This window comes from Peromyscus maniculatus, chromosome 14, assembly GCF_049852395.1.
Source record: "Peromyscus maniculatus bairdii isolate BWxNUB_F1_BW_parent chromosome 14, HU_Pman_BW_mat_3.1, whole genome shotgun sequence".
NCBI classification, from domain to species: Eukaryota; Metazoa; Chordata; class Mammalia; order Rodentia; family Cricetidae; genus Peromyscus; species Peromyscus maniculatus.
In genome coordinates this window covers 38815556-38838733 of record NC_134865.1, presented here as the reverse complement: position 1 = coordinate 38838733, position 23178 = coordinate 38815556, and the positions used below count along the sequence as shown (strand labels likewise).

Sequence of the window (23178 nt, the reverse complement as noted above, 5' to 3'; positions counted from 1 at the left end):
ATATAAAAAATAAAAGACATGAAGATAAAAAACACAGAAAGTCTGGATCCTATATGCTATTACGTTGTTTTTTAATTTTTGGGGGTGCTAAGAGACACTGGATTATAAAAACTGCTAGATTAAGCCAACGTATGTATTTTAAAAATATCCTGACTTTAAAATTTAAGTCAAAAGATATGTTACTTCAGGGGAGAGGTTATACTTTATTTCCATGGGAAATGAAAAAACTATGGATTCATTCCAGGTTAAAAAAAAAATCATGTCTGATTTTAAGAAAGACCCCCCCTAAAATCCTGACTCTAGACATAAAGAAATAAACCTAAAGAACTACAAAACACATGATGTGTTTTACCTGCTCAAACACATAATGGCTGCCAGGGTGGGAAAAATTCCACCTACTGAGAGAGGCACTCTGGAGAATCAACGTTTTAGCACATAAGTTACCAACACTGCTGGGATATGATAACTTCCCACAAATGTGATGGTCAAGTGAAATGTGCCTTCTCAAGTATTAAATCACACTTTCTGTGCCTCTGCCCAGCCCTTGAAACATTGAGTAAATTCAGCTCTACCAGTGACTCTCACTTAACTCTGCAAAGAATCCGATGCATGCTTAGAAACAAAAAGGAAATGATTTGTACCAGCCCTGTTTACTGGTTTTTGTTTTCAAAAAATCCAAGTGTGTTAGTAAGAACTGAGATTAAAAAACTACTGTTGTTGGGCAGTGGTGGCACACGCCTTCAATCCCAGCACTCGGGAGGCAGAGGCAGGCGGATCTCTGTGAGTTCGAGGCCAGCCTGGGCTACCAAGTGAGTTCCAGGAAAGGCGCAAAGCTACACAGAGAAACCCTGTCTCGAAAAACCAAACCAAAACAACAACAACAAAAAAGACTGTTAACAATTTGAGGTAATGTAACACAATGATAGGTCACCTGCCTCTCATGCCAAACGAGGGCTTGGTCCTGGGCACAGGGACACTACATTCCTTTTTCATCAAGTATCATATACAAGGCATCATATTAGCTGCAACAACAGTTAAACAGAATGTCTAAGGATCTAGGCTTTAGTTGAACAAGACAAGTAAATAGCTTTCGCTGTACAGAATAAGGCTTAGCTGTCAATGGGGGTGGGGGTGGTGTGGACTCCCAACAAGAGAAGCTCACATCAGCTAACAGACCTGGCAAAGTGCTACTGGATGAGATCAGGAAAACAGAGAATATAGAGAAATTTATTATCACCAGGAAGCATGACAGCCTTGAGCACTTTGTGACCATGGATACTAAACTGTAAGGTGCAGTACAGTGGATCTTTTTTTGAGACAGGGTTCCTTGTGTTAACAGCTCTGGCTGTTCTGGAACTAGCTTTGTAGATCAGGCTGGCCTTGAACTCACTGAGATCCATCTGCCTCTGTCTCCCAAATGCTGGCTAGAATAAGTCTTAATCCCGAGTGCTGGGATTAAAGGCCTGTGCCACCACCGCCCAGCTGGTATTTTTTATTTTTTTTTTTTTTTGGTTTTTCGAGACAGGGTTTCTCTGTGTAGCTTTGCGCCTTTCCTGGAGCTCACTTGGTAGCCCAGGCTGGCCTCGAACTCACAGAGATCCGCCTGCCTCTGCCTCCCGAGTGCTGGGATTAAAGGCGTGCGCCACCAACGCCCGGCCTTCTTTTTTTTTTTTTTTTTTTTTTGGTTTTTTCGAGACAGGGTTTCTCTGTGTAGCTTTGCGCCTTTCCTGGAACTCACTTGGTAGCCCAGGCTGGTCTCGAACTCACAAAGATCCACCTGCCTCTGCCTCCCGAGTGCTGGGATTAAAGGCGTGCGCCACCACTGCCCGGCTGGTATTTTTTATTTTTAAAGAACACTCACATTCTTAATTTCTGAATAAGCCAACTGCTTCCAGACTCCTTTGCAAAATCTTGTAAAAGGTGGTAAGTAGTAATAATGCAGATTCCTTATTTAGCAATTCCTAAGACACACAGGAATTCGGTCACTCTGCAAGTTCTCTCAAACAGCTAACACTAACAGTTTAGATCAGATTTTAATTCATCCTATAGTAATCTATTGAACAGCTTAAAGAAAATAATCCAATTTTCATGTCAGCTCCTGAACATCCACACTCCATTCCACATACTGTGACCTGGATGTCAATTGTCAACTCTAGCTGCACCTCAGACACCCCCACTTTGCCATCATTCTCAGATAATAGCCTTTGTGTCCTAACAGTGCTGTTCTGAGCCACAGAATCTACTGTGGCTGTCTTGTTTCTCTCCCTCTGCAGAGGGCTTTGGTTTTGCCATTCTGCACATCTAGACCTTCCCCTTTCCCAATCAGCAGTGCCCACCATTCACCATAGAATTTCTCCCACTTAGAATCTCATCACGACATACTTTTGGGGGGCAAACACTAATTTTAATGTCAAAGCAGAACTACCTACCATTGACAGACCAAGTAAATATTTACTGTTCTTGACATTTGGACTTCCCACTGGTGAAGTCTGGTTTTTGACTGATGGTTTGCTAAGATAAAAGTTTTTATTACACAGGTTTTGTTTTTTGTTTTCCTATGAAGTTTTGATTTTTAAGGTTTTTATTTCCTATACAGGGAAAAAATGCCTAAAGTTCAAGACAATAGACTCACATTTTACTCTTCTGGTTACATACCCTGGAAATAGCAATTCACCTTCAAACTCCCACAGTGCTACTTATTTCATGGGGCTAGTATAAGACTAAAGCACATGAAAACACACACATACAAAAGTCACATACAGAATGTTGGTCTGTGTCTTCTTACAATCCACGCTGGGCAAAGCAAGACCTCTGAAAATGTAAAGGAACACCATTTCAGCCTATCCTCAAAACAATCCCCACATACATGACAGCAATTAGATATTATTCTGATAAACAAGCTCAGTTTTCAAACACCTCCTGGTAGAGCTAACCCTATTGTTCATTCACACTGTATACACTATTCTGCTATTAGAATGTGCAACAGGATTTGCCTTGTATTTAAGCTAAATATGCACGTCAATTTTTCATTAAATCGATGATTTTCAAAGCTTCAATTCTCTAATTTTACTTTAAATGATATGTTCAAAAATTCAAATTTTAATGCTTTTGCTACAAACTTTTGTAACAAAGTATGTGCAAACTCTAGAAAGAAGAGAACAGAAGACAAGAAACTGGGTTTTCAAAACGCTTGTCCGTCTCCTTCCCGCCCTCCAGAGCACTGCCACATACTTCCTCTCATTTTAGTCATCAGGCAAACAGCTCTGGGAACATAATGCATGAGGAAGGCAGGACTCTGACCACTCAATGGGACCATTTTCTTTCTAAAAAAATGAAGAGACAAAATCATAAACATTTAGCCCAAAATATGTTAGACTCCAAGTTTCAAGCCTTTGTTTCTAGATTCCGTTTTGTTCAGCGGTCCTTACCAACTTTGTGAAAGACCCTCCTTCTACTCTCCCTCGATCCTCCAGGACTTCCAGGCACCTCCTAGGCTACTCAACTTGTTTCAAAGAGGAGGTGAAGAAAAGGCAATGTACCTCAACTAACAAATATTAATTCAACTTTTACATCAAAAGCAATCAGAAAGTCTTACTGAAGTCCTTTTAGAATAACATCACATATTCTAAATGTCACTTCTTTGACAAATGTTTCTGCCGCTGAGCTAAAACATGCAAACAAGAAGCCACATGGGCCGGGCAGTGGTGGCGCACGCCTTTAATCCCAGCACTCGGGAGGCACAGCCAGGTGGATCTCTGAGTTCAAGGCCAGCCTGGGCTACCAAGTGAGTTCCAGGAAAGGCGCAGAGCTACACAGGGACACCCTGTCTCGAAAACCAAAAAGAAGCCATATAGTGGGTTTGCTTTGGTAAGCTGCACAACTGTGGCTTACGACTCAGCACCTTCATGCTCCTCGACAGTTTAACCACTGGTGCCTATTTCCTTATTTGTCAACAGAATCAAACCTACCCACTCCTCAAAATTATTACAGCTATAAAAATATATCTCACATTCTTCCTTTGCTGAACACTGAAAATCAAATCAAAGTCAATTATTTTCATGCTCAATCAACATGAAATACTAATGTTGATCACATAAAACTTTCTGTGAACAGTACTGTCAATTCAAAGAATATTTAAGGCAAGGTATTCTGGAGGCTGAAGAAATGGTCCTGCAGCTAAAAGCACTGACTGCTCTTTCAGAGGCCCTGGGTTCAATTCCCATCACCTACATCAAGTCACTACTGTCTGTTAACTCCAACTACCTCTTCTGGCTGGCTTGGGTACTGCATGGACACGGTACATAGACATACAGGCAGGCAAAACACCCACACACATAAAATTAAAAAATCTTAAACATCCTTTTATGAGAAACTTGAAATCATCTAAATTTTACATGAATGAAACTATTTCCCTATACCTAATTATAATCTTAACCATTTTTATATTATTACAACAACTCTTTCTGGCCAGGCATGGTTGAAATCTAAAATTTATATGAAAGAAACCTAGTTTCTAACTTGATTATACTCTTAAACATTTTCATATTTCTACAACCTATGAAAAGAGCTTTTTTTTTTTCTTTTCTTTTCTTTTCTTTTTTTTTTTTTTTTTGTCCTGACATGGCAGAAAACTTAAACCTCAGCACTCCGGGGGAAGAGGCCGGAAGATCACTGTGGGTTCCATTTTAGCCTGGTCTATATAGTGAGATTATGAGACCCTGCCTAAAGAAGGGGGAGGGGCTTTCTAGAGGAGCATTAATGGCTAAGGACGGAGGACTGCCAAGAATCCAGGGCCAGCCTAGGCTATAAAGACTTCAGAATCTTCAGGACAGGTAACTTTGTTCAATTAAGACCATGCCATTTGTCTAAAGTCATATTACAGGGAAATTTTTCTTATTTTCTCTTTCTTTTTTCTTTTCTTTCTTTCTTTTTTTTAAAGATATGGTTTTACATAGTTCAGGCTCACTCATAGTGAGTTCTGGAACTCACTATGTAGCTGAGGTCTACTTGTTCCTCCCAAGGTGCTTGAGATTACAAACAGACATGGCTGAAAATAAACTTTTCTAATTTTCATAGTGAAAATGTAATAGGAATTGTGACTGGACGTGCAAAGCAAATACAGATGAAAATATGAAAGTACATGATTAATTACTAACATCAGGAAGTTAAAATGTTTCAAATTTTCTTAATTGTTTGATATACAGGCATTTGTCAGTTTAACTTTAATTTTTGTAATTTCTTTCCCCCTTCTCAGTATATACTGTGAAATTTAAAACACATAAAATATCTGCCCTTGTTAATACTGTTAGGGAGTGACTTCTGAAGATAACTTATGTGACTATGATATCTTTATTTTCAACCGATACACAAACCAGTTTGTAATGCACACCAAAGAGCCTTCAGGCTCAGTATCTAAGTTCACGCCATATGCCTGCTTCACTGTACACTGGGAGAGCCCGGAGATAAAGTACAGTAGACGATTTGGTGGTATGGTGTTCAAGAGAGAAACACAACTGTCGTTTAATACAACCGAGAAAGGTATGACCAAAAATCAGAGAAGGCATCCTTTCTAACAGTCGGGAAATGAACAAAGGGCTTTCCCAGGAAGAAACAGCAACTAGGTTTATAAAACTAAGCAGCGAGCTATAAAATTATGTGTTAAAAAGATTCTTAAGTTTACTAGTTGAGTTGAAGTAACGTTTAACCATTTCTTCTTCAAAACCCTCAGGTAAGGCAAAAACTTGATGAAGTTTCTTTTGAACATAAATCAAAATTTCCCAATACTCAGGTTACAAAACAAAGCTGAGGATTAACTCGAGAGGTTGAACGCCGGAAACAAAAACACAGAATTACAGCTCGGGAGATCACCGTTGTAGTTAGAATACTAAAGTATTTATAAATGTTAAAAGTACTCTAATTCTCAGACCGTAACTCATCCTGAAACCCCACTTAAGCCCTACTGAGTCCCAGCATCAGGTACACTGCGCCAGTAAACGTGTCCCGCCCAGCTGTCAGAGCTTTCACACGACCCCAGCTGAAAAGTCCAGGGTGAAGTGCAGGGTGCACAGCGCAGGGAGCACGGAGGAGCGAGACTCCGAAACCCCGCTTCGCCCGAACTCCTTTTTGTTTTGTTTAAATCGGCCTGCAGAGGGAGGAGCCTGGCCTCGCCCGCAGGCCTCGTCGCCGGGTCAGTCCGAGCAGCGCCGCCCGGAGCTGGCCAAGTCCACCCCCACCTCTTTCGCCATTCATCGCTTCCTCCCCTCCCCCCATCATGTGACCACAGCCTGGACGCCAGGCTTGTTTTTCCCCCTCGGCGCAGCCCCACCGCGCACGCGCCTCGCAGCCCATTCATTCGAACTGCGTAACAATGAGCCCCGGGACCGACGGCGCTGCGAGCTCCCCCGCCCGGCCCGGGTCCCGGAGGCAGCCTCGCCTCCCTGGAGCCCCCGGCCCGCTTGGGCTCGCGGCCGGTATCCGCCCCTCGGCCCCGCAGCTGGGAGTGGCGAGTCAAACTTTCCGGAGCCCTCCGGAGCGCCAGGCCCCTCCCCTGCCCCGGCCCCTTCCCCGCCGGCCCCCACCGCGAGCGCGGCCGAGCGCGGCCTCCGCCAGCGCCCCCCCCCACCCCCCGGGAGCCTGGCCGCCACGACCCGGAGCCCCGGAGAGCTCGGCGGGGGCCCGGCCGGCAGGCTCGCCGCAGGCAGTCCCGAGCCCAGCGGCCGAGGGTCCCCGCTCGAGCGGCCAGCCCCTCCCTTACCCGCCCCCACCCCTCCGGAACCCAGCGACCACACACCGTCGGGACGCGGGCCGCCGGGCGCGACAACGCCGCCAGCAGCTCGCCTGCGCATCCCCTGACGGCCGCCCGCTTCCCTGGTGCGCGCCGCGACTCCCGCCGCAGCGTTCACTTCTCGGCCGAAACTTTCCTACTTACCAAACCCGTCGCCATTACCAAGTCTTTCAAGCTTCGTCTTCCCCCTCCCCTAAAGCCCCCGGGGGCTGAGCCTTCGCTCATCTTTTTCGCCTTTAATTGGTCTGAAGAACTGCCATTCTAAGGTTCCGCTTTTCCATTGGGCAGTGCCGTGGCCCGTCTCGGTGGGCGGGTATGTATTGACTTTTCTGTTGTGTTTACTGGAGAAGGTGGCCTGTCAATCACTACAGAAAGCGCTTTGGATTGGATTGCTGCCGAGACGCTGGGGACCGGAGCCAAACTTTGTTCTCGAAGTGGATTGTGGGTTGGTAGTCTCAGCCTTGCTCCTTAGCTCAGGAAATTGCCGGTGGGAGGAGCTGCTTGAACTACACATCCCAGAGGTGCGTGTACAGCGCAGTCTTGATAGTAAACAAGAGTCATAGGGACACGTGTATCAGCTCGTTTGTTTTGGTGTCTCAGACAAAAGGGAGGGGGCGGAGGAAAGGAGTGTTTTAGAGCTAGGGCCTCTTCTCTTCCTCTGGGCCTCCGGGAGCACTCAGAGCAGCCTCAGTCTGTCGAGCACCCACCCATTCCAGGCCATAAACAGCCAGAGTCGCTTGCTGCTCAAAGTTTGGCGGGTGGCCAAGGTATTGTTTTAGTGCGAGGGGAAGAAGATGACTGCACAAGCGGAAGCAGTGTAGGCACGCCAGGGACTTGATCACTCACGAATCACGGCCCATGCACGAGGGGATGACAAAGGTTGGTTCAGGACTGCCCTCCCGAAGCCGATGAGCTAGATTCTTTGACTCAACCCTTGCCTCATCACGCCCACAACAACTCGGGAAAATTTACCAATTATGTTCAGTTTGACCAGGATACGTTGAGACACAGCCAAGTGCCGTGCACTGTAGGGTTTAGGGATGAGACAGTCTCAGTCTCGAGATTTACACAGCTATTAAAGGGATGATTGCTTTGAAATTGAGGCGTTTGAAGCGGTTATTTCCGTATAGGCCTACATTCTTTTAAGTTCACACAAAGGGGTATAGGTAAGTCCAGACTTACGTAGTTGCTGGATTACTTCTTTGGTGAATATTTTAACAGTGTCTCCCGCCCAAAGGGTTCAGAAAGAAAACTGTCTTTCCACTCTGTTTCCACTAGGGGTTCTTCCCATGTTTCTAAGGCAGTCTGACCAGAAGCGGGGAATGTCTTCTCTGCTTTAGTTAGTGACCTTCCCTTTAAAGGAGGTTGCTCATAGCAGCTGGGTGCAGCTAATCTGTAATTGTATTTTTACTATTCACATTATAAGCATCTCTATAGGCATTATTGAGCTTTTTTTTTTTCTTTGAACCTGAAGTGTTTCGTCATTTAGGCTATGGGTTAGGTTTTATTTCTTTTGATTATTAGAGATGTGCTGAAAATCGAGAGGAAGGGAATGAGCAAGAATTCTGCTAAAGTTGATTTAGGGAAGAGTTCGAAATCATCTTTCTTTAAAGCTGCCACATTGCTTGAATTTTCAAATGTACCCAAAAGCTAAATAAGAGAATCATTAAATTAGACAACTTGTATATGATTGAAACAAAGTTTCAAATTTCTTTGAGTTCTACATTTGGACTCTTCAAATGGAAACTGTTTCTAAAATAGCCCTCTCAAGTGAGCAGAGATTTACATTCTGTGCTCACATATAGTAGTGATCAAGCACTGTTTTCTTCAAAATAATCCAGAGGAAACCCAACTAATTTTCTCCCTAAATAAAAAAGTAAAAGATTTTAATTTACATCTTTCAGATACTGTAGAGTGATTCCAAAAAGCATGACTGTGTTTCAGTCATTTCGTGCTTGTTTTCTTTTTCTTTTAATGGAAGGTGATCATGATCCATAATTTAAAAATAGAAATGCCAAAATGGATGGAACTAGAAAATACCACCCTGAGTGAGGTAACCCAGACTCAGAAGGACAAACATGATATGTACTCACTCATAAGTGGATACTAGATATAAAGCAAAGGACAATCAGAACAACCCACAGATCAATCAGAACAACCCACAGATCCAGGGAGACTACCTAGCAGGGAGGACCCTAGGATGACTGTGGCTTATAATAAGTTTTGGTTTTGCACAATCACTGGGCATGCTTTAGTGAAACATTTCACTATTGGGATAAGAATTTGTACCATATCAAGCTGATGAAAGAGTATGCTGGGTGTACTTTCAGGAGGGGAGGCTAAAATCTTTTTAGATTATGGATTAGCCTATAGAAAAATGTCTGCTGTAAATCAAACAGTGAAGGGGAAGATAAATAGGAATCTCACTTACACAACTTAAGTAAAGCATAACTCTCTGAACAGATGAAGATAGGTTTCTCCTGTATCCCAGAATCTAATCAATATTTATATGTATAATTCAGCTATTATTTGGCTTAAAGGGGCTTATTGGGAAATGTTATCATTTTTACTATCTTCTACAGAGAAAATATTTTCCAGTTTCAAATAACTCTGGACTTTGGAATTATAACCTGTTTTTATGTTAAAAAAAATTAGGTGGAAAATGCTGAAGGACCACTGAACTCGATGGTGTATTTACTTACATATCTATATCTGTATAAAATAATGAGTATAAATGTTTGTTTAAAAAGGAGAGGGCAAATGTGAATTTAACAAGAAGTTGTAGATTTTTGTAGATTTTCAACATTGTACACAAACTCCTTTGTTACAAATAAATTTTATTTTATTTTGTTTTTTGTTTTTCGAGACAAGATTTTTCTGTGTAGTTTTGGAGTCTGTCCTGGAACTCACTCTGTAGCCCAGGCTGGCCTTGAACTCACAGAGATCCACATGCCTCTGCCTCCCGAGTGCTGGGATTAAAGGCATGCACCACCACCTCCGGGTGTTACATATAAATATTTATGCTTCAAAAAAAATTGAAATACCAATGTTTATTTTCTATCCTTGGAGTATATTTAATCATTTAAACTTAATATCTGTAAGATTTGCATGTTCTTGAAAGTAAAAAGTTGTAATTTCCAAAAATTAAATCAACACAAGCTATGAACCACGGATTTCTCTGTCCCTCTTGAGCATGTAAACTATAATACCGACTTCCCTGAATGTTACAAAAAGAAAGGAAGGGGAAACAAGCATAAAGTTTTGAAAGCCTTAGCGGTGGAAGTAACCAGGGTGGGAAGAATAAATTCGGCTCTGATAAAGATACTGTACATTAATTATGAAGGCTTACCCCTTGCTGACTCCATAGATTTTTTTTCCATTCATTCATATATTTAGAGTAGCTAGAGTTTTTCTGGTTCTGCCTGGCCCACGGTCAGGACAAATCTCTCACCCGCCAGTCCCGCAGCTGCTCAAACCCAACCAAGTAAACACGCAGAGACTTATATTACTTATAAACTGTATAGCCGTGGCAGGCTTCTTGCTAACTGTTCTTATATCTTAAATCAACCCATTTCTATTAATCTATAAGTTGCCATGTGGCTCATGGCTTACCAGTATCTTAACATCTTCTCATGGCAGCAGCTGGCAGCGTCTCTCAGCCTCAGCCTTCCACTTCCTAGACCTCTCCTCTCTCCTTGTCCCACCTATACTTCCTGCCTGGCTACTGGCCAATCAGTGTTTTATTTATTAACCAATCAGAGCAACACATTTAACATATAGAACATCCCATGGCATATTTAGTACTATTTATTGACCCCCTGTACTAACAACAATACAATTTAAATTTGTCATGTTTTATCTTATGTCCAAGTCTTTAAATATAAGTTAAATCTGGATAGTTTAATCATAGATAAATAAATGTAATTACTAGAATTTCCCCACCTTTTAGCAGATATTTAATCCTGTCTTTTGACTTCCTTGGGGAACTGACTGGGCACCTGAGCACCTTATGCATATTTACCATGAACATTATTAATTCTTGGTCAATCAAAAAAAGTAGCCAGTAAAAGAACCAAAATAAAGACCAATAAGACCTTAGTAAAACCTTATATGTTAGGCTCTGACTAAAACAGATATATAGCCAGTCATCTTCAGATGTTTTTATGACAAGATTAACATTAAAAATCATTTTAATACCTCCTCTTGCTTAGTATGTATACTGTACACATGCATAAAATATATAATAAAAATATGGGGGAATCTCAAATCAAATTATCAGCAATTTGAATATTTATAACAATTGTTATAAACAAGTTTTGGTTGGTTAAAGATGGTTAAAAATAGTTTAGAAATTAGACAACCTCTACATAGAACTTATCTCATCTATTCAGAGGTGAAAATAAGTAAATTCCCTGGATGCCACCATATCTTGAACAATTACTACTTGCCAAACAAAAACTGAGAAAGCCCACATGACATCTACTTGAATATCCATGATATCACTGTTCTCACTATCAAACGGTTCAACAAATTCTACAACTGAGAAAAAGACCAAACCATATAGTTCAAAAGTTTCAGATAACTTTTTGGTAGAATATTTAAACTCACACAAATGCCTCCCCATATTATCTTACTGCTTGAAAACACATTTATTTTATAATTAACTTAGTTCAAAGTATTCTTATAACACATGCAATGAAATGCCTAGAAGGTAATGAGCATCATTGTGGAAATGAATCATTATGTACTGCATATCCTTCATGATGCAACTAAAAGTTTAGATTTTGTTCAGATGACCTTTATGGCAAAACCTTTGGCAGCTGATGTGTAAGGGTCTTGTCCTTACACCCATCGGGAAGAAGAAACAACAGAAGATGAAGCAAGAAAGATTGTTGGGTTTCTTGCTTACATAACTGAGATTATTTGTGTCTCGAATTGAAATAGGGGATGTGGAAGAGATGTAGGTCCTGGGAGTAGGGAAAAGTGGGATTCAAATTTAGATGCTAAGCTTGCTACGGTCACGAGAAATTTGATTACAGGGATCCTATAACAGTTGTATGTACTCATTTTCATTTGGACTTTTAAGCGCTAATAGTCTAAAGCAGTGATTCTCAACCTGTGAGTCGCAACCCCTTTGGGGGATCACATATCAGATATCATGCGTATCAGATGTTTACATTGTGATTCACAACAGTAGAAAAATTACAGTTAGAAGTTGCAATAAAAATAATTTTGTCTTTCCAAGTCTGTGAAGAATTGTGTTGGGATTTTGATGGGGATTGCATTGAATCTGTAGATTGCTTTTAGTAAGACTGCCATTTTTACTATGTTAATCCTACCTATCTGTAGCTAGAGTTTTTTTGCCTTGCCCACAGTCAGGACAACTCTTTGTCACCTACCAGTCCCACAGCCGCTCAGACCCAACCAAGTAAACACAGAGACTTATATTGCTTACAAACTATATGGCCGTGGCAGGCTTCTTGCTAACTGTTCTTATATCTTAAATTAATCCATTTCCATAAATCTATACCTTGCCACGTGGCTGGTGGCTTACCGGTGTCTTCACATGCTTCTTGTCATGGCAGCGGCTGGTAGTGTCTCTCTCCTTAGCCTTCTCCTTCCCAGAACTCTCCTCTCTCCTTGTCCCACCTATTTCCTGCCTGGCCACTGGCCAATCAGTGTTTTATTTATTGACCAATCAGAGCAATTTGACATACAGACCATCCCACAGCACCTATCCATGAGCATGGGAGATCCTTCCATTTTCTGATACCTTCTTCAATTTCTTTCTTTAGAGATTTAAAGTTCTTATCAAACAGGCCCTTCAATTGTTTAGTTAGTGTAATCTCAAGGTATTTTATATTATTTGTGACTATTGTAAAGAGTGATGTTTCTCTGACTTCTTTTTCAGCCCTTTTATCATTTGTGTATAGGAGGGCTACTGATTTTTTTGAGTTGATCTTGTATCCTGCCACATTACTGAAGGTGTTTATCAGTTGTAGGAGTTTCCTGGTAGAATTTTTTGCATCACTTATGTAGACTATTATATCATCTGCAAATAGTGAAAGTTTGACTTCTTCCTTTCCAATTTGTATCCCCTAGATCTCTTTTTGTTGTCTTATTGCTCTAGCTAGAACTTCAAATAGTATATTCTTCACAGACTTGGAAAGAAAAATACTCACCTTCATATGGAAAAACAAAAGACCCAGGATAGCTAAAAGAATCCTGTATAATAAAACAACCTCTGGAAGCATCACCATCCCTGACCTCAAGCTCTATTATAGAGATATAGTAATAAAAACAGCTTGGTACTGGCATAAAAACTGACATACAGACCAATGGAATCGAATTGAAGACCCTGACATTAGTTCACACACATATGAACACCTGATTTTTGACAAAGAAGCTAAAACTATACAATGGAAAAAAGAAAGTATCTTCAACAAATGGTGCTGGCATAACTGGATGTCAATATGTAAAAAAATTACAAATAGATCCATATGTGTCACCCTGCAAAAACTCAAGTCAAAGTGGATCAAAGACCTCAACATAAATCCAGTTATACTAAACTTAATAGAAGAGAAAGTCGGAAGTAGTCTTGAATACATTGGCATAGGAGATCACTTCCTAAATATAACACCAGCAGCACAAGACACTGAGAACAACAATTAACAAATGGGACCTCTTGAAACTGAGAAGCTTTTGTAGGGCAAAAGACACAGTCAATAAGACAAAAAGACAGTCTACAGAATGGGAAAAGACCTTCACCAACCCCACATCTTACAGAGGACTGATCTCCAAAGTATATAAAGAACTCAAGAGCCGGGCAGTGGTGGCACACGCCTTTAATCCTAGCACTCGGGAGGCAGAGGCAGGCAGATCTCTGTGAGTTCGAGGCCAGCCTAGTCTACAAAGTGAGTTCCAGGAAAGGTGCAAAGCTACACAGAGAAACCCTGTCGCAAAAAACCAAAAAAAAAAAAAAAAAAAAAAAACAACTCAAGAAACTAGACATCAACATACTTAACAATCCAATTTAAAAAATGGGCTAAAGAGCTAAACAGAATTCTCAAAAGAAGAATCTCAAATGGCTGAAAGACATTTAAAGAAATGCTCAACATCCTTAATCATCAGAGAAATGTAAATCAAAACACCTTACATCTGTCAGAATGGCTATGATCAAAAACACCAATGACAGTCAATGTTGGAGAGGATGTGGAGCAAAGGGAACACTCCTCCACTGTTGGTGGGAATGCAAGCTTGTACAACCACTGTGGAAAACAGTATGGTGGTTTCTCAGAAAATTGGGAATTGATCTAGCTCAAGACCCAGCCATACCACTCTTGGGCATATACCCAAGGAATGCTTAATCATACCACAAAGGTACATCCTCAACTATGTTCATGGTAGCACTATTCGTAATAGCCAGAACCTGGAAACAACCTAGATGCCTGTCAACTGAAGAATCGATTAAGAAAATGTGGTACATATACACAATGGAGTACTACTCAGCAGAGAAAAACAATGACAGCATGAAATTTGCAGGCAAATGGATGGAACTAGAAAATATCATCCTGAGTGAGGTAGCCCAAACCCAGAAGGACAAACATGGTATGTACTCATAAGTGGATACTAGATATAAAGCAAAGAACAATCAGACTGCAACCTACAGAACCAAGGAGGCTATATAGCAGGGGGGGACCCTAGGATGACTGTGGCTTATAATAAGTTTTGGTTTTACTCAATTACTGGGAAAGCCTCAGTGAAACATTTCACTATTAGGATAAGAATTTGTACTGTATCAAACTGATAATAGAAAAATAAATAGGGTTAGGGATTTAGCTCAGTGGTAGAGCGCTTGCCTAGCAAGTGAAAGGCCCTGAGTTTGGTCCTCAGCTCTGGCGGGGGTGGGAGGGTGGGGGTTGGGGGTTGGGGGCGGGGCAGGCGGGGGGGGGGATAAATAAATAAAAATTTTTTAAAAATTTTAAAAAGAAAAAATAATTTTATCATTGGGGGGGTCACCACAATATGAGGAACTGTGTTACAGGGTCTCTGCATTAGGAAGATTGAGAACCACTGGGCTAGAAGAATAAAGTTGAGTACCCTCAGAAAATAGAGGAGACTGCTACTTTTGGTATTATTTGCTCTCAAAAGTTCTTGCATATTTGCTCAATTTGGTATAAATGAAATAAGAGTAGTGAATAAAAAATGTTTCATCTCACATATGGTTTATAAACTCAAGCTGAAATAACAATTCTTATGTCTTTTGTGGAAAATTTTCTAGAATGGATAATTCTTTTTTTTTTTGGTTTTTCGAGACAGGGTTTCTCTGTGTAGCTTTGCACCTTTCCTGGAACTCACTTGGTAGCCCAGGCTGACCTCGAACTCACAGAGATCCGCCTGGCTCTGCCTCCCAAGTGCTGGGATTAAAGGCGTGCGCCACCACCGCCCGGCTTAGAATGGATAATTCTTGTTTTCTGACCTACTTAAAATGAAGTTCTTACAATATTTTTGATGGTTCTGTTCAGAGGTTCTGTATACATTTTTATTTGCTAGCCAAAAGTACTTCATTTTAAGGATAATTAAGTCTCATAAAGAACATTTAAAACCATAGGAATAGCTTATACAAACTGTTGTGTATGTATGTTCACAGCTTTCATAGTATTCTACTAATAAACTAATACTTTTATTAACAGTGCATCCTCCTCTCACAGCTACCCCATCACTTCCTTTTCTGTTACTCTTCATCTCTGTAACCATCTTTTTGTCTGGCAAATAAGCAATTAAGTAGGTATCTGATAAACAATGAATAACAAGTTAAGGGGAAATAAGCAGTGTGGATTTCTAATATGTCATGTGCTGTTTTGAACATGGACTTTTGAAAATACTTTCTATGTTCTTTAAAGGCTGCTTCCTCTGTGTAGCCATTACATGCTAAACACCGTTAATCAACAACTCCTAAGTGCTGAAACTCTGAGCATTATGTCAGCTCTCATTTTTCAGATTCCAGCACTTTCTGGATCTCACATCTTCAAATTAGCACTACTTCATGATTAAAGCATGTAAATACTCCAAATTCCAAAAAAGATCATAAACTTTAAATAGTTTAATAATATTATTATATACTAATGTTAGTATATAATAATTAAATTATTCTAGTTCCCAGCATTTCTAATAAGACACTCAGCTTCCAGCTGTGTTAAATACTGTTTTTGTCTCCTTCACCATGTCAATCATGCAAACAGAATATGTATCTCATTATCACACCTTAACACCATCATATAGATGGTCATAATTCTCTAAAGTTTTGAAGTGTTGACAATATTCTAGTGGCACTTTAAAGAACACTTAAAGAACAATATTCTTTTTTTAAATTTTATTTTATAATTTAATTTAATTTAATTTTACCTATCAGCCACAGATTCCTTTGTTCTCTCCCCTCCCGTCCCCCCCCCCCCCATTCCCATCTCCTCCATGGCAAAGACTCCCCTGAGGATTGAGTTTAACTTGGTAGATTCACTCCAGGCAGGTCCAGTCCCCTCCTCCCAGGCTGAGCCAAGTGTCCCTGTATAGGCCCCAGGTTCCAAACAGTCAGCACATGCCCTGAGGACAGGTCCCAGTCCCACTGCCTGGATGCCTCCCAAACAGATCAAGCTAATCAACTGTCTTACTTATCCAGAGGGCCTGATCCAGTTGGGGGCTCCTCAGCTATTGGTTCATAGTTCATGTGTTTCCATTCATTTGGCTATTTGTCCCTGTGCTTTTTCCAACCTTGGTCTCAACAATTCTCGATCATACAAACCCTCCTCCTTCTGGCCAGTTGGATTCCTGGAGCTCCACCTGGGGCCTGGCCCTGGATCTCTGCATCCGGTTCCCTCAGTCATTGGATGAGGTTTCTAGCACGACAATTAGGGTGTTTGGCCATCCTATCACCAGAGTAGGTCAGTTCGGGCTGTCTCTTGACCATTGCCAGTAGTCTATTGTGGAAGTATCTTGGTGGATTTCTGGGCACCTCTCTAGCACTTTGCTTCTTCCTATTCCCATGGGGTCTTCATTTATCATGGTCTCTTATTCCTTGTTCTCCCTCTCTGTTCTTGATCCAGCTGGGATCTCCCGCTCCCCTAAGCTCTCTCTCCCTTGACCCTTGCCCTTCATTACCCCCACTCACGTCCAGGTTGTTCATGTAGATCTCATCCATTTCTCTGCCATTGGGTGATCCCTGTGTCTTTCTTGGGGTCCTGTTTTCTAGATTGGAGTTGTGAGTAGCAGTCTAGTCATCTTTGTTTTACATCTAGTATCCTCCTATGAGTGAGTATATACCATGTTTGTCTTTCTGAGTCTGGGTTACCTCACTCAGGATGATTTTTTTCTAGATCCATCCATTTGCTTACAAACCTCATGATGTCATTGTTTTTCTCTGCTGAGTAGTATTCCTTTGTGTATATGTACCACATTTTATTTATCCATCCTTCAGTTGAAGGACATCTAGGTTGTTTCCAGGTTCTGGCTATTACAAACAATGCTGATATGAACAAGGAACAATATTTTTATAGTGGACACTTATCTTAAAATAATTAAAATATGCCAGTCCTAAAATTGTCATTTGTGATAGAGATGAGTGGCGCTTGTCGATAGTCCCACCTGCTGGGAGGCTGAGGTGGAAAGATGGCTTGAATCCAAGAGTGCACAGAGCAGCATAGTGAGGCTGTCTCAAGATGGGGGGAAAGAAATTATTTGTTCACATTTCAAGAATATAGTCATGTAAAGTACACTTGTACTAAATGCTAGCCTAGAAGAGGCAGGTAAACTTCCAGTGCAGTTAGTTGTGCAGTTGATTCTCTTGTTGATCAGAAAGATATAGGTTGGTGTCCAGTTAGGACAGAAAAGGAAGATGAAGGATTAAAAGTAACTTCAATATTTCGACTAAATTTCTCTTCTTTTAAAGCCTTTTCACACTAAATATAAAATGTTACAGGCTGGAAATGAAATAAGTGGTAGAGTGCTTGCCCTGGGGTTAGATCCCCAGCACTTCACAAAGAAAAGTCAGGTCAGGCAGGGCAGATAGAGTGTAGTGGGTAGCCGTTCCAGCTTGGATCTGGAAGTTCCAACCCCCATTGAGACTCTGGCAACTGTCACACCTACGAGGCGGGGCCAGGGGAGACATCTGGAGACCTGAGAGTTGGATGGGCGAGCGCTCTCTCTGTTCCTGGACCCTAGACGGTGGAGGTTGACCGAGCAGAGCTCCAGAGAACACCGCTGGACTGCGATACACCTTCCCCAGACCCCCCCACGATCTACCTATCCCTTCATTTGTAAGTCACCCACTAAATAAATCTTCCTTTTAACTATGTGGAGTGGCCTTAATAATTTCACCAATAATAAAGCCCCATAACCCAAGCACTAAGGAGGCAGAAGTAGAAGGATGCTTAAGTTCCGGGCCACCTGAGGCTTCATAGCAAGATCAAGTCTGTAGAAGCCAAAATTAGGTAATGGAGATAATTCAGGGTTTTGTATCAGGATGTTGCACCCAGTGCAGGGTTGAGAACTTAGCAGCTGGACACCAAATGTTCTCAGTTGCCCAGTTTGCTCAATCTGTGCAGTTTTTTTCTTTTTTGTGCGCATGTTTGTGTGTGTGCATTCGTGTGCCTGGCTTATTCCTAACACCTGTGGGTCCTAGGGATTAGACTCAGGCCATCTCACCCATACATTTTAATTTTTCGGGTGGGGGGAGGCTTGGCTGGTTAAGAGCACTACACCTTCATCCCTGCACCATTTAAGAGAGGACTTCCTTTATAAATAAATGGATGAAACTACATTATGGGAGCTCATAGAGAAGATTGGAGTTCTAGAAAGGCATCTGTGTCCCATTCACCATGGGTATTGGTACACTTGCTGTATTCTACTAAAATAAATATATATCTACTAAGGAAAGGCAAATGGAAGGGACAGGAAATGACCAAGGCGCATCTTGTTATTGGTTCTTTAACTTTTCCTTGTGCATAGGGAAAAAAAGGTCATTTTTGTTTTCAGTTAAAAGTAAAAAATGTACTAACATGCTACTATGACACAACTATAAATGGTGCTAACAATGTATGTATAAATGTATGTACACCTATGTGTGTATTCCATATGTACCTACATACCACTTTGTAGTGTCATGTTTATATTTAAGAGAATGGCAAGATTCAGGCTATAGTTAAATCAAAATCTGAAGAAACCACACTAAAACGGCACTTCATTTTAATATAAATGATAAATCCTGTGTCATAGATCACCACAGCCCACCATATTTAGGTGACAGATGCTTACTAAAGATTTCTAGGGAAGTTTTAGGTTTGTAAACTTAACATATGCAAAAAATAAAGACCCACATTTGTTAGTAAAAATTTTTCCTCTCAAAATTGACTCTACATTATATAAGACTAGGCTTTTAACTGATATTAATTGGGTTATAGGCCAAAATTTTGACAAGAAAGGATTCTTCGTGAGTCTGCCATGGACGTACCACAGTCTGGGTGAAAATGGATTCTCCTTGGTGTGCAAAGTGAACAGAGATAATCTTGTGGTTACTGCTGGGTACTCGCAGGTCTTCTGAAAATAACTAGTATATTTGGCTGCTTACATTTTCACAATTCATGAGTTACAATGTTAGGATTTATTTATTTAGGTTTTTTTTTTCCTTCTGATACAGGGTTTCTCTGTATATCTCTGGCTGTCCTGGATCTCACTCTGTAGACCAAGCTGGCCTCTAACTCAGAGATCTGCCTGCCTCTGCCTCCCAAGTGCTGGGATCAAAGGCATGCGCCACCACTGCCTGGTAATACATTTTTTAAAATATTTGTGAATACAACTATACTTTTCTTTGTTTAGCCAGTTTTACTGCCTGTAAAATTATTCTGGAACAGGTAAAACTGTCTAAATCCCTAATACAGTTTTCTTCCTTTAGTGTGTGCCTCACCTCACTATTAACTTTGGGAACCAGCATTCCATGTCTCTCTCTGGAGTGTTAGCATTTTATTTAGCTGTGAAAGCTCATCAGCTGCCTAACAAAGGCCCAGAGCAATCCCTCCATGCTTACAGTATTTTAGGACCACAGAAAGTTATCTTAACATTTGTCAAAGAAGTTATCTGTATTGTTAAACATACTTTGAAAATAAAGACAATTCCACATACTTCTGATTCTTACACTTCTCAGTAAAATCACAAGTTTTTCATTGAAACTCTCCACATAAAACATTTTACATGGCTTAGTAGCCAATGTTAACAGTAACCCAAATATATTTATCCAACTTCTATTGCAGGTAGTATTTTTGTTAAAATATAGGGGCTAAGCCCTAATTCATACGATAAGCAAGAAACACAATACCCTTCTAATCTTACTTAAGACAAAATGAAGAATCTTGTTCTCCAGGACAGATTCTCAACACTTTCCTAGCCACAGGTGTACTTAAGAGGTGCCATCTTTGAGTGGAAACTTCATCAAGGAATTCCCAAGAAGTAAGATTCCTCATTGGTGATTTAATAATGACATCCACAAGCCAAATTTGAGCTGTTTTAATTAGAAAGTTTTACACATAAATTCCCCAGGTATTTGGTTACTCTAAATGACCAAAATAATGTGCAACATACCACAATAGTTAAAAATTTAATCAGTAGTTTAAAATCTTACCGAGACCTACAATCATGCAAAAACCATACTTTCTTACTGCTATATGCCATGGGATTATAATTTCCATAGGCCATATCTCATGATTTTTGTTACATTTATACACCAGACAAGCCACAATAAAGAAAACAATGCTTAAAACATTTATTATAAAAGTGTGCTTTATTATAAGTAAATTTTAAATATAACCGACAATACTGAAAATAATGTAACTGGCATTTATAGCCTTGGTTGGAGTTCTTTATTTAACAGGCATTTGTTTACTGTTCCATGAACATTAACAATTAGCTTATGCAATGCAACAGAAGAGAACTCAGAATAGTGAATAAAGAACACAGAATGATGAACCAGGAATTTGGGTGGCTTTTTTCTGGTTTTTCTGTTTTTGGAATTTTTCCTTGTTTAACACATGGCTTTTGAAAACATGTTACCTTCATGTAGAGAGAGCTCTTTTCCCTAAAGACAGATTTTTGCAAAAATAAAATTTTTAAAACATGGCTAAAGCTATAGTTTACATACTTTAACTTGTTTATGCATTATCCAATTAACATTCTAGCCATGTTTTCATGTACAAGTAGGACTAAAAACATTCCCTTATAAGATCACAACAGCCATAGATGAATTGCACATATATAGATCCTCTGTTCCTTAGAACACGTTTCCCAAAATGAAATTACCCATTTAAAGGTGAATAACTGGTGAGAATTAGTCTCTAGATATTTGGTCATGGGGCCTGAAAGTCATGTAAAAGTATATTGCTTTGGTTGTACATAAGAATTCATCGTTATCTGGCATAAAAATAAGTATATAAGTGACCAAAGAAAACCTAATAAAATTTTGTACTTTGTGTACTTTTAACTCTGTGTTGACTTTAAAGCTAAGGACAAGGCCTAATGATATGTAGTGTAGACAGAAATTTCATTAATCATTATGTATGGCTTTGCTTATATATAAACTTATTTCCACCACTGTGGTAGTTTTTGAGGGTTGGAAAAGATAAAACACTTGATTGGCTGCTGATCAATGAGCTTGCTGGTTGGTGACAAGGAAGAACAAAAAAAATAAAAATAAAAATAAAACATGGCCATGGGCACAGAATATCCCATGGGCATGTGGATAAGAATCCCAAATGATTTTTTAATAGGAAAGTTTTCCTTTTTCTAAATATAAAATTCAGAACATTCAGAGTACAAAAAAAATGTCAGATTAAGTTTAAATAGCTTTTAAAAAATCTTTGTCACACTAAATGTCAAGCAATTTATAAAGAATACAGGGGTTGCAAAATAAAAAAGGAAGCAGTGATACTATATATTTGATGATGAGAAATGCATCTATGGACTGGGCGGTGGTGGCACACACCTTTCATCCCATCACTCAAGAGGCAGATGCAGGCGGGATCTCTCTGAGTTTGAGGCCAGCCTGATGATCTACAGGGTGAGTTCCAGGACAGCCAGGGTTACACAGCGAAACCTTGTCTTGAGGGGAAAAAAAAAAAGACGACAGAAAAATGCATTTATGCTTTCATCTCAAAAGACTCTTTGCCCAATTATAATGACTAAGTTGCCACACCTCAAAAGCACTCAATTATGTAGGCTACTCACTGACATTTGTCAAAGAAGTCGAAATGTACTTTATTGCAAAAATACAAAAAATTTTAAAATTGCATATGATGTTTTATACCATTTCACCAATAGGCCAAGGCTAACACACAACTTATCAAGCCAGAAAATGAAATGACTGACATTTTACTGTATGATGAATTATAAAAAGAATGATGCCATGCTTGATCGCATGAGTCACTACCAACTTCCCTCTTAAATGGGATAGTCACTAACTTGATATTTGAATAATCCAAACACATAGATTGGCCTATGATTACATCTTTTAATTATCTTCTTAAACATGTATGCTTTCAATATATTATAACCATTTGAATAAATCTTTCAAATAATTTTATGGAATTGAAAGTCATTTTTATGAATATGTTGATTTTTTTAATGAACTACCCATTAGAAAGTGATGTTAAAGCCTATTGACTATTAAATCACTACTGTTTACTGATACATTGTAAATGTTTTTTGTTTAAAAAAGGAAAAACCTGAAATCACAGAAAATGCTTGGCATCTACACGAACACATTCTCAGTGGACTAACCACTAGGCATAACTGTCTCACTAATGCTCTTTCTGCTCTGTACTTTTGCTTCATGCAGTGGGCTCAACAATATCCATGTTTGTTCCAAACAGTGCAACTAATTGTTCTTCATAGGTGGCGATGTTCCTTTTCATAATTTCCATGCAAGGTCCCAAAAGCCTTTCAAATGCTTGCACATCCATGGCTAAGAGAAAAGAAAAAAATAAATTAAAAATACCATTCCTTGCATAACTCAGAAATTCATAAGCTATTGCTTTCTACTATGATATTCTACTATGATTTTGCAGTTTTGATATATTAACAATGCAAGAGAATTTTTAGATAGATATTATAAAAAAATGAGAGAAAATAAAGGTGAAAATGTTCCACTTCAGAAAGGAAACAGGACCTTCTCTGGTTACAGTGTGGGATGCTTCGACAGATGACAGTCCTGAGGTGAAGTTGGTGGAAGGAGCCTGACCCATGCTGAGGAAATGAAAACCTAACATGGTACGGCCTCAGAGCTTTCAAAAATAAACACAAAACCTTCAAAAGTGGTACAAGAATGTTTCTTACCCAATTCTCAGAGTGTATGATAT

General features: G+C 40.0%; 2 protein-coding genes across 10 annotated transcripts in view; both read right to left on the bottom strand.

Annotated features, from left to right (window-relative positions):
• Window positions 1–7525, bottom strand: part of Hbp1 (HMG-box transcription factor 1) — a 30326-nt gene extending 22801 nt beyond the window's left edge. Inside the window, exons 1-4 of one of the 6 annotated variants that reach the window (XM_076550825.1) lie at window positions 6929–6948; window positions 3232–3323; window positions 2761–2811; window positions 1862–1961 (exon numbers count right to left, since the gene is read on the bottom strand). Coding sequence is in view for 1 of the 6 variants with exons in the window: in XM_006989526.4 (XP_006989588.1) it covers window positions 6929–7009 (81 nt within the window). In the remaining 5 variants the exon portion in view is untranslated. Of the gene's footprint in view, window positions 1–1861; window positions 1962–2760; window positions 2812–3231; window positions 3324–6790 lie in introns of all 6 variants that reach the window. The other 5 variants (XM_042260736.2, XM_076550823.1, XM_076550826.1 and 2 more) reach the window with 5 other exon arrangements.
• A 13065-nt stretch (window positions 7526–20590) lies between these two features.
• Window positions 20591–23178, bottom strand: part of Prkar2b (protein kinase cAMP-dependent type II regulatory subunit beta) — a 106397-nt gene continuing 103809 nt past the window's right edge. For all 4 annotated transcript variants that reach the window (XM_006989527.4, XM_042260732.2, XM_042260733.2 and 1 more), the window contains exon 11: window positions 20591–22784. In XM_006989527.4, coding sequence (XP_006989589.1) covers window positions 22651–22784 — 134 coding nt within the window. In that variant the 3' untranslated portion in view covers window positions 20591–22650. The remainder of the gene's footprint in view (window positions 22785–23178) is intronic.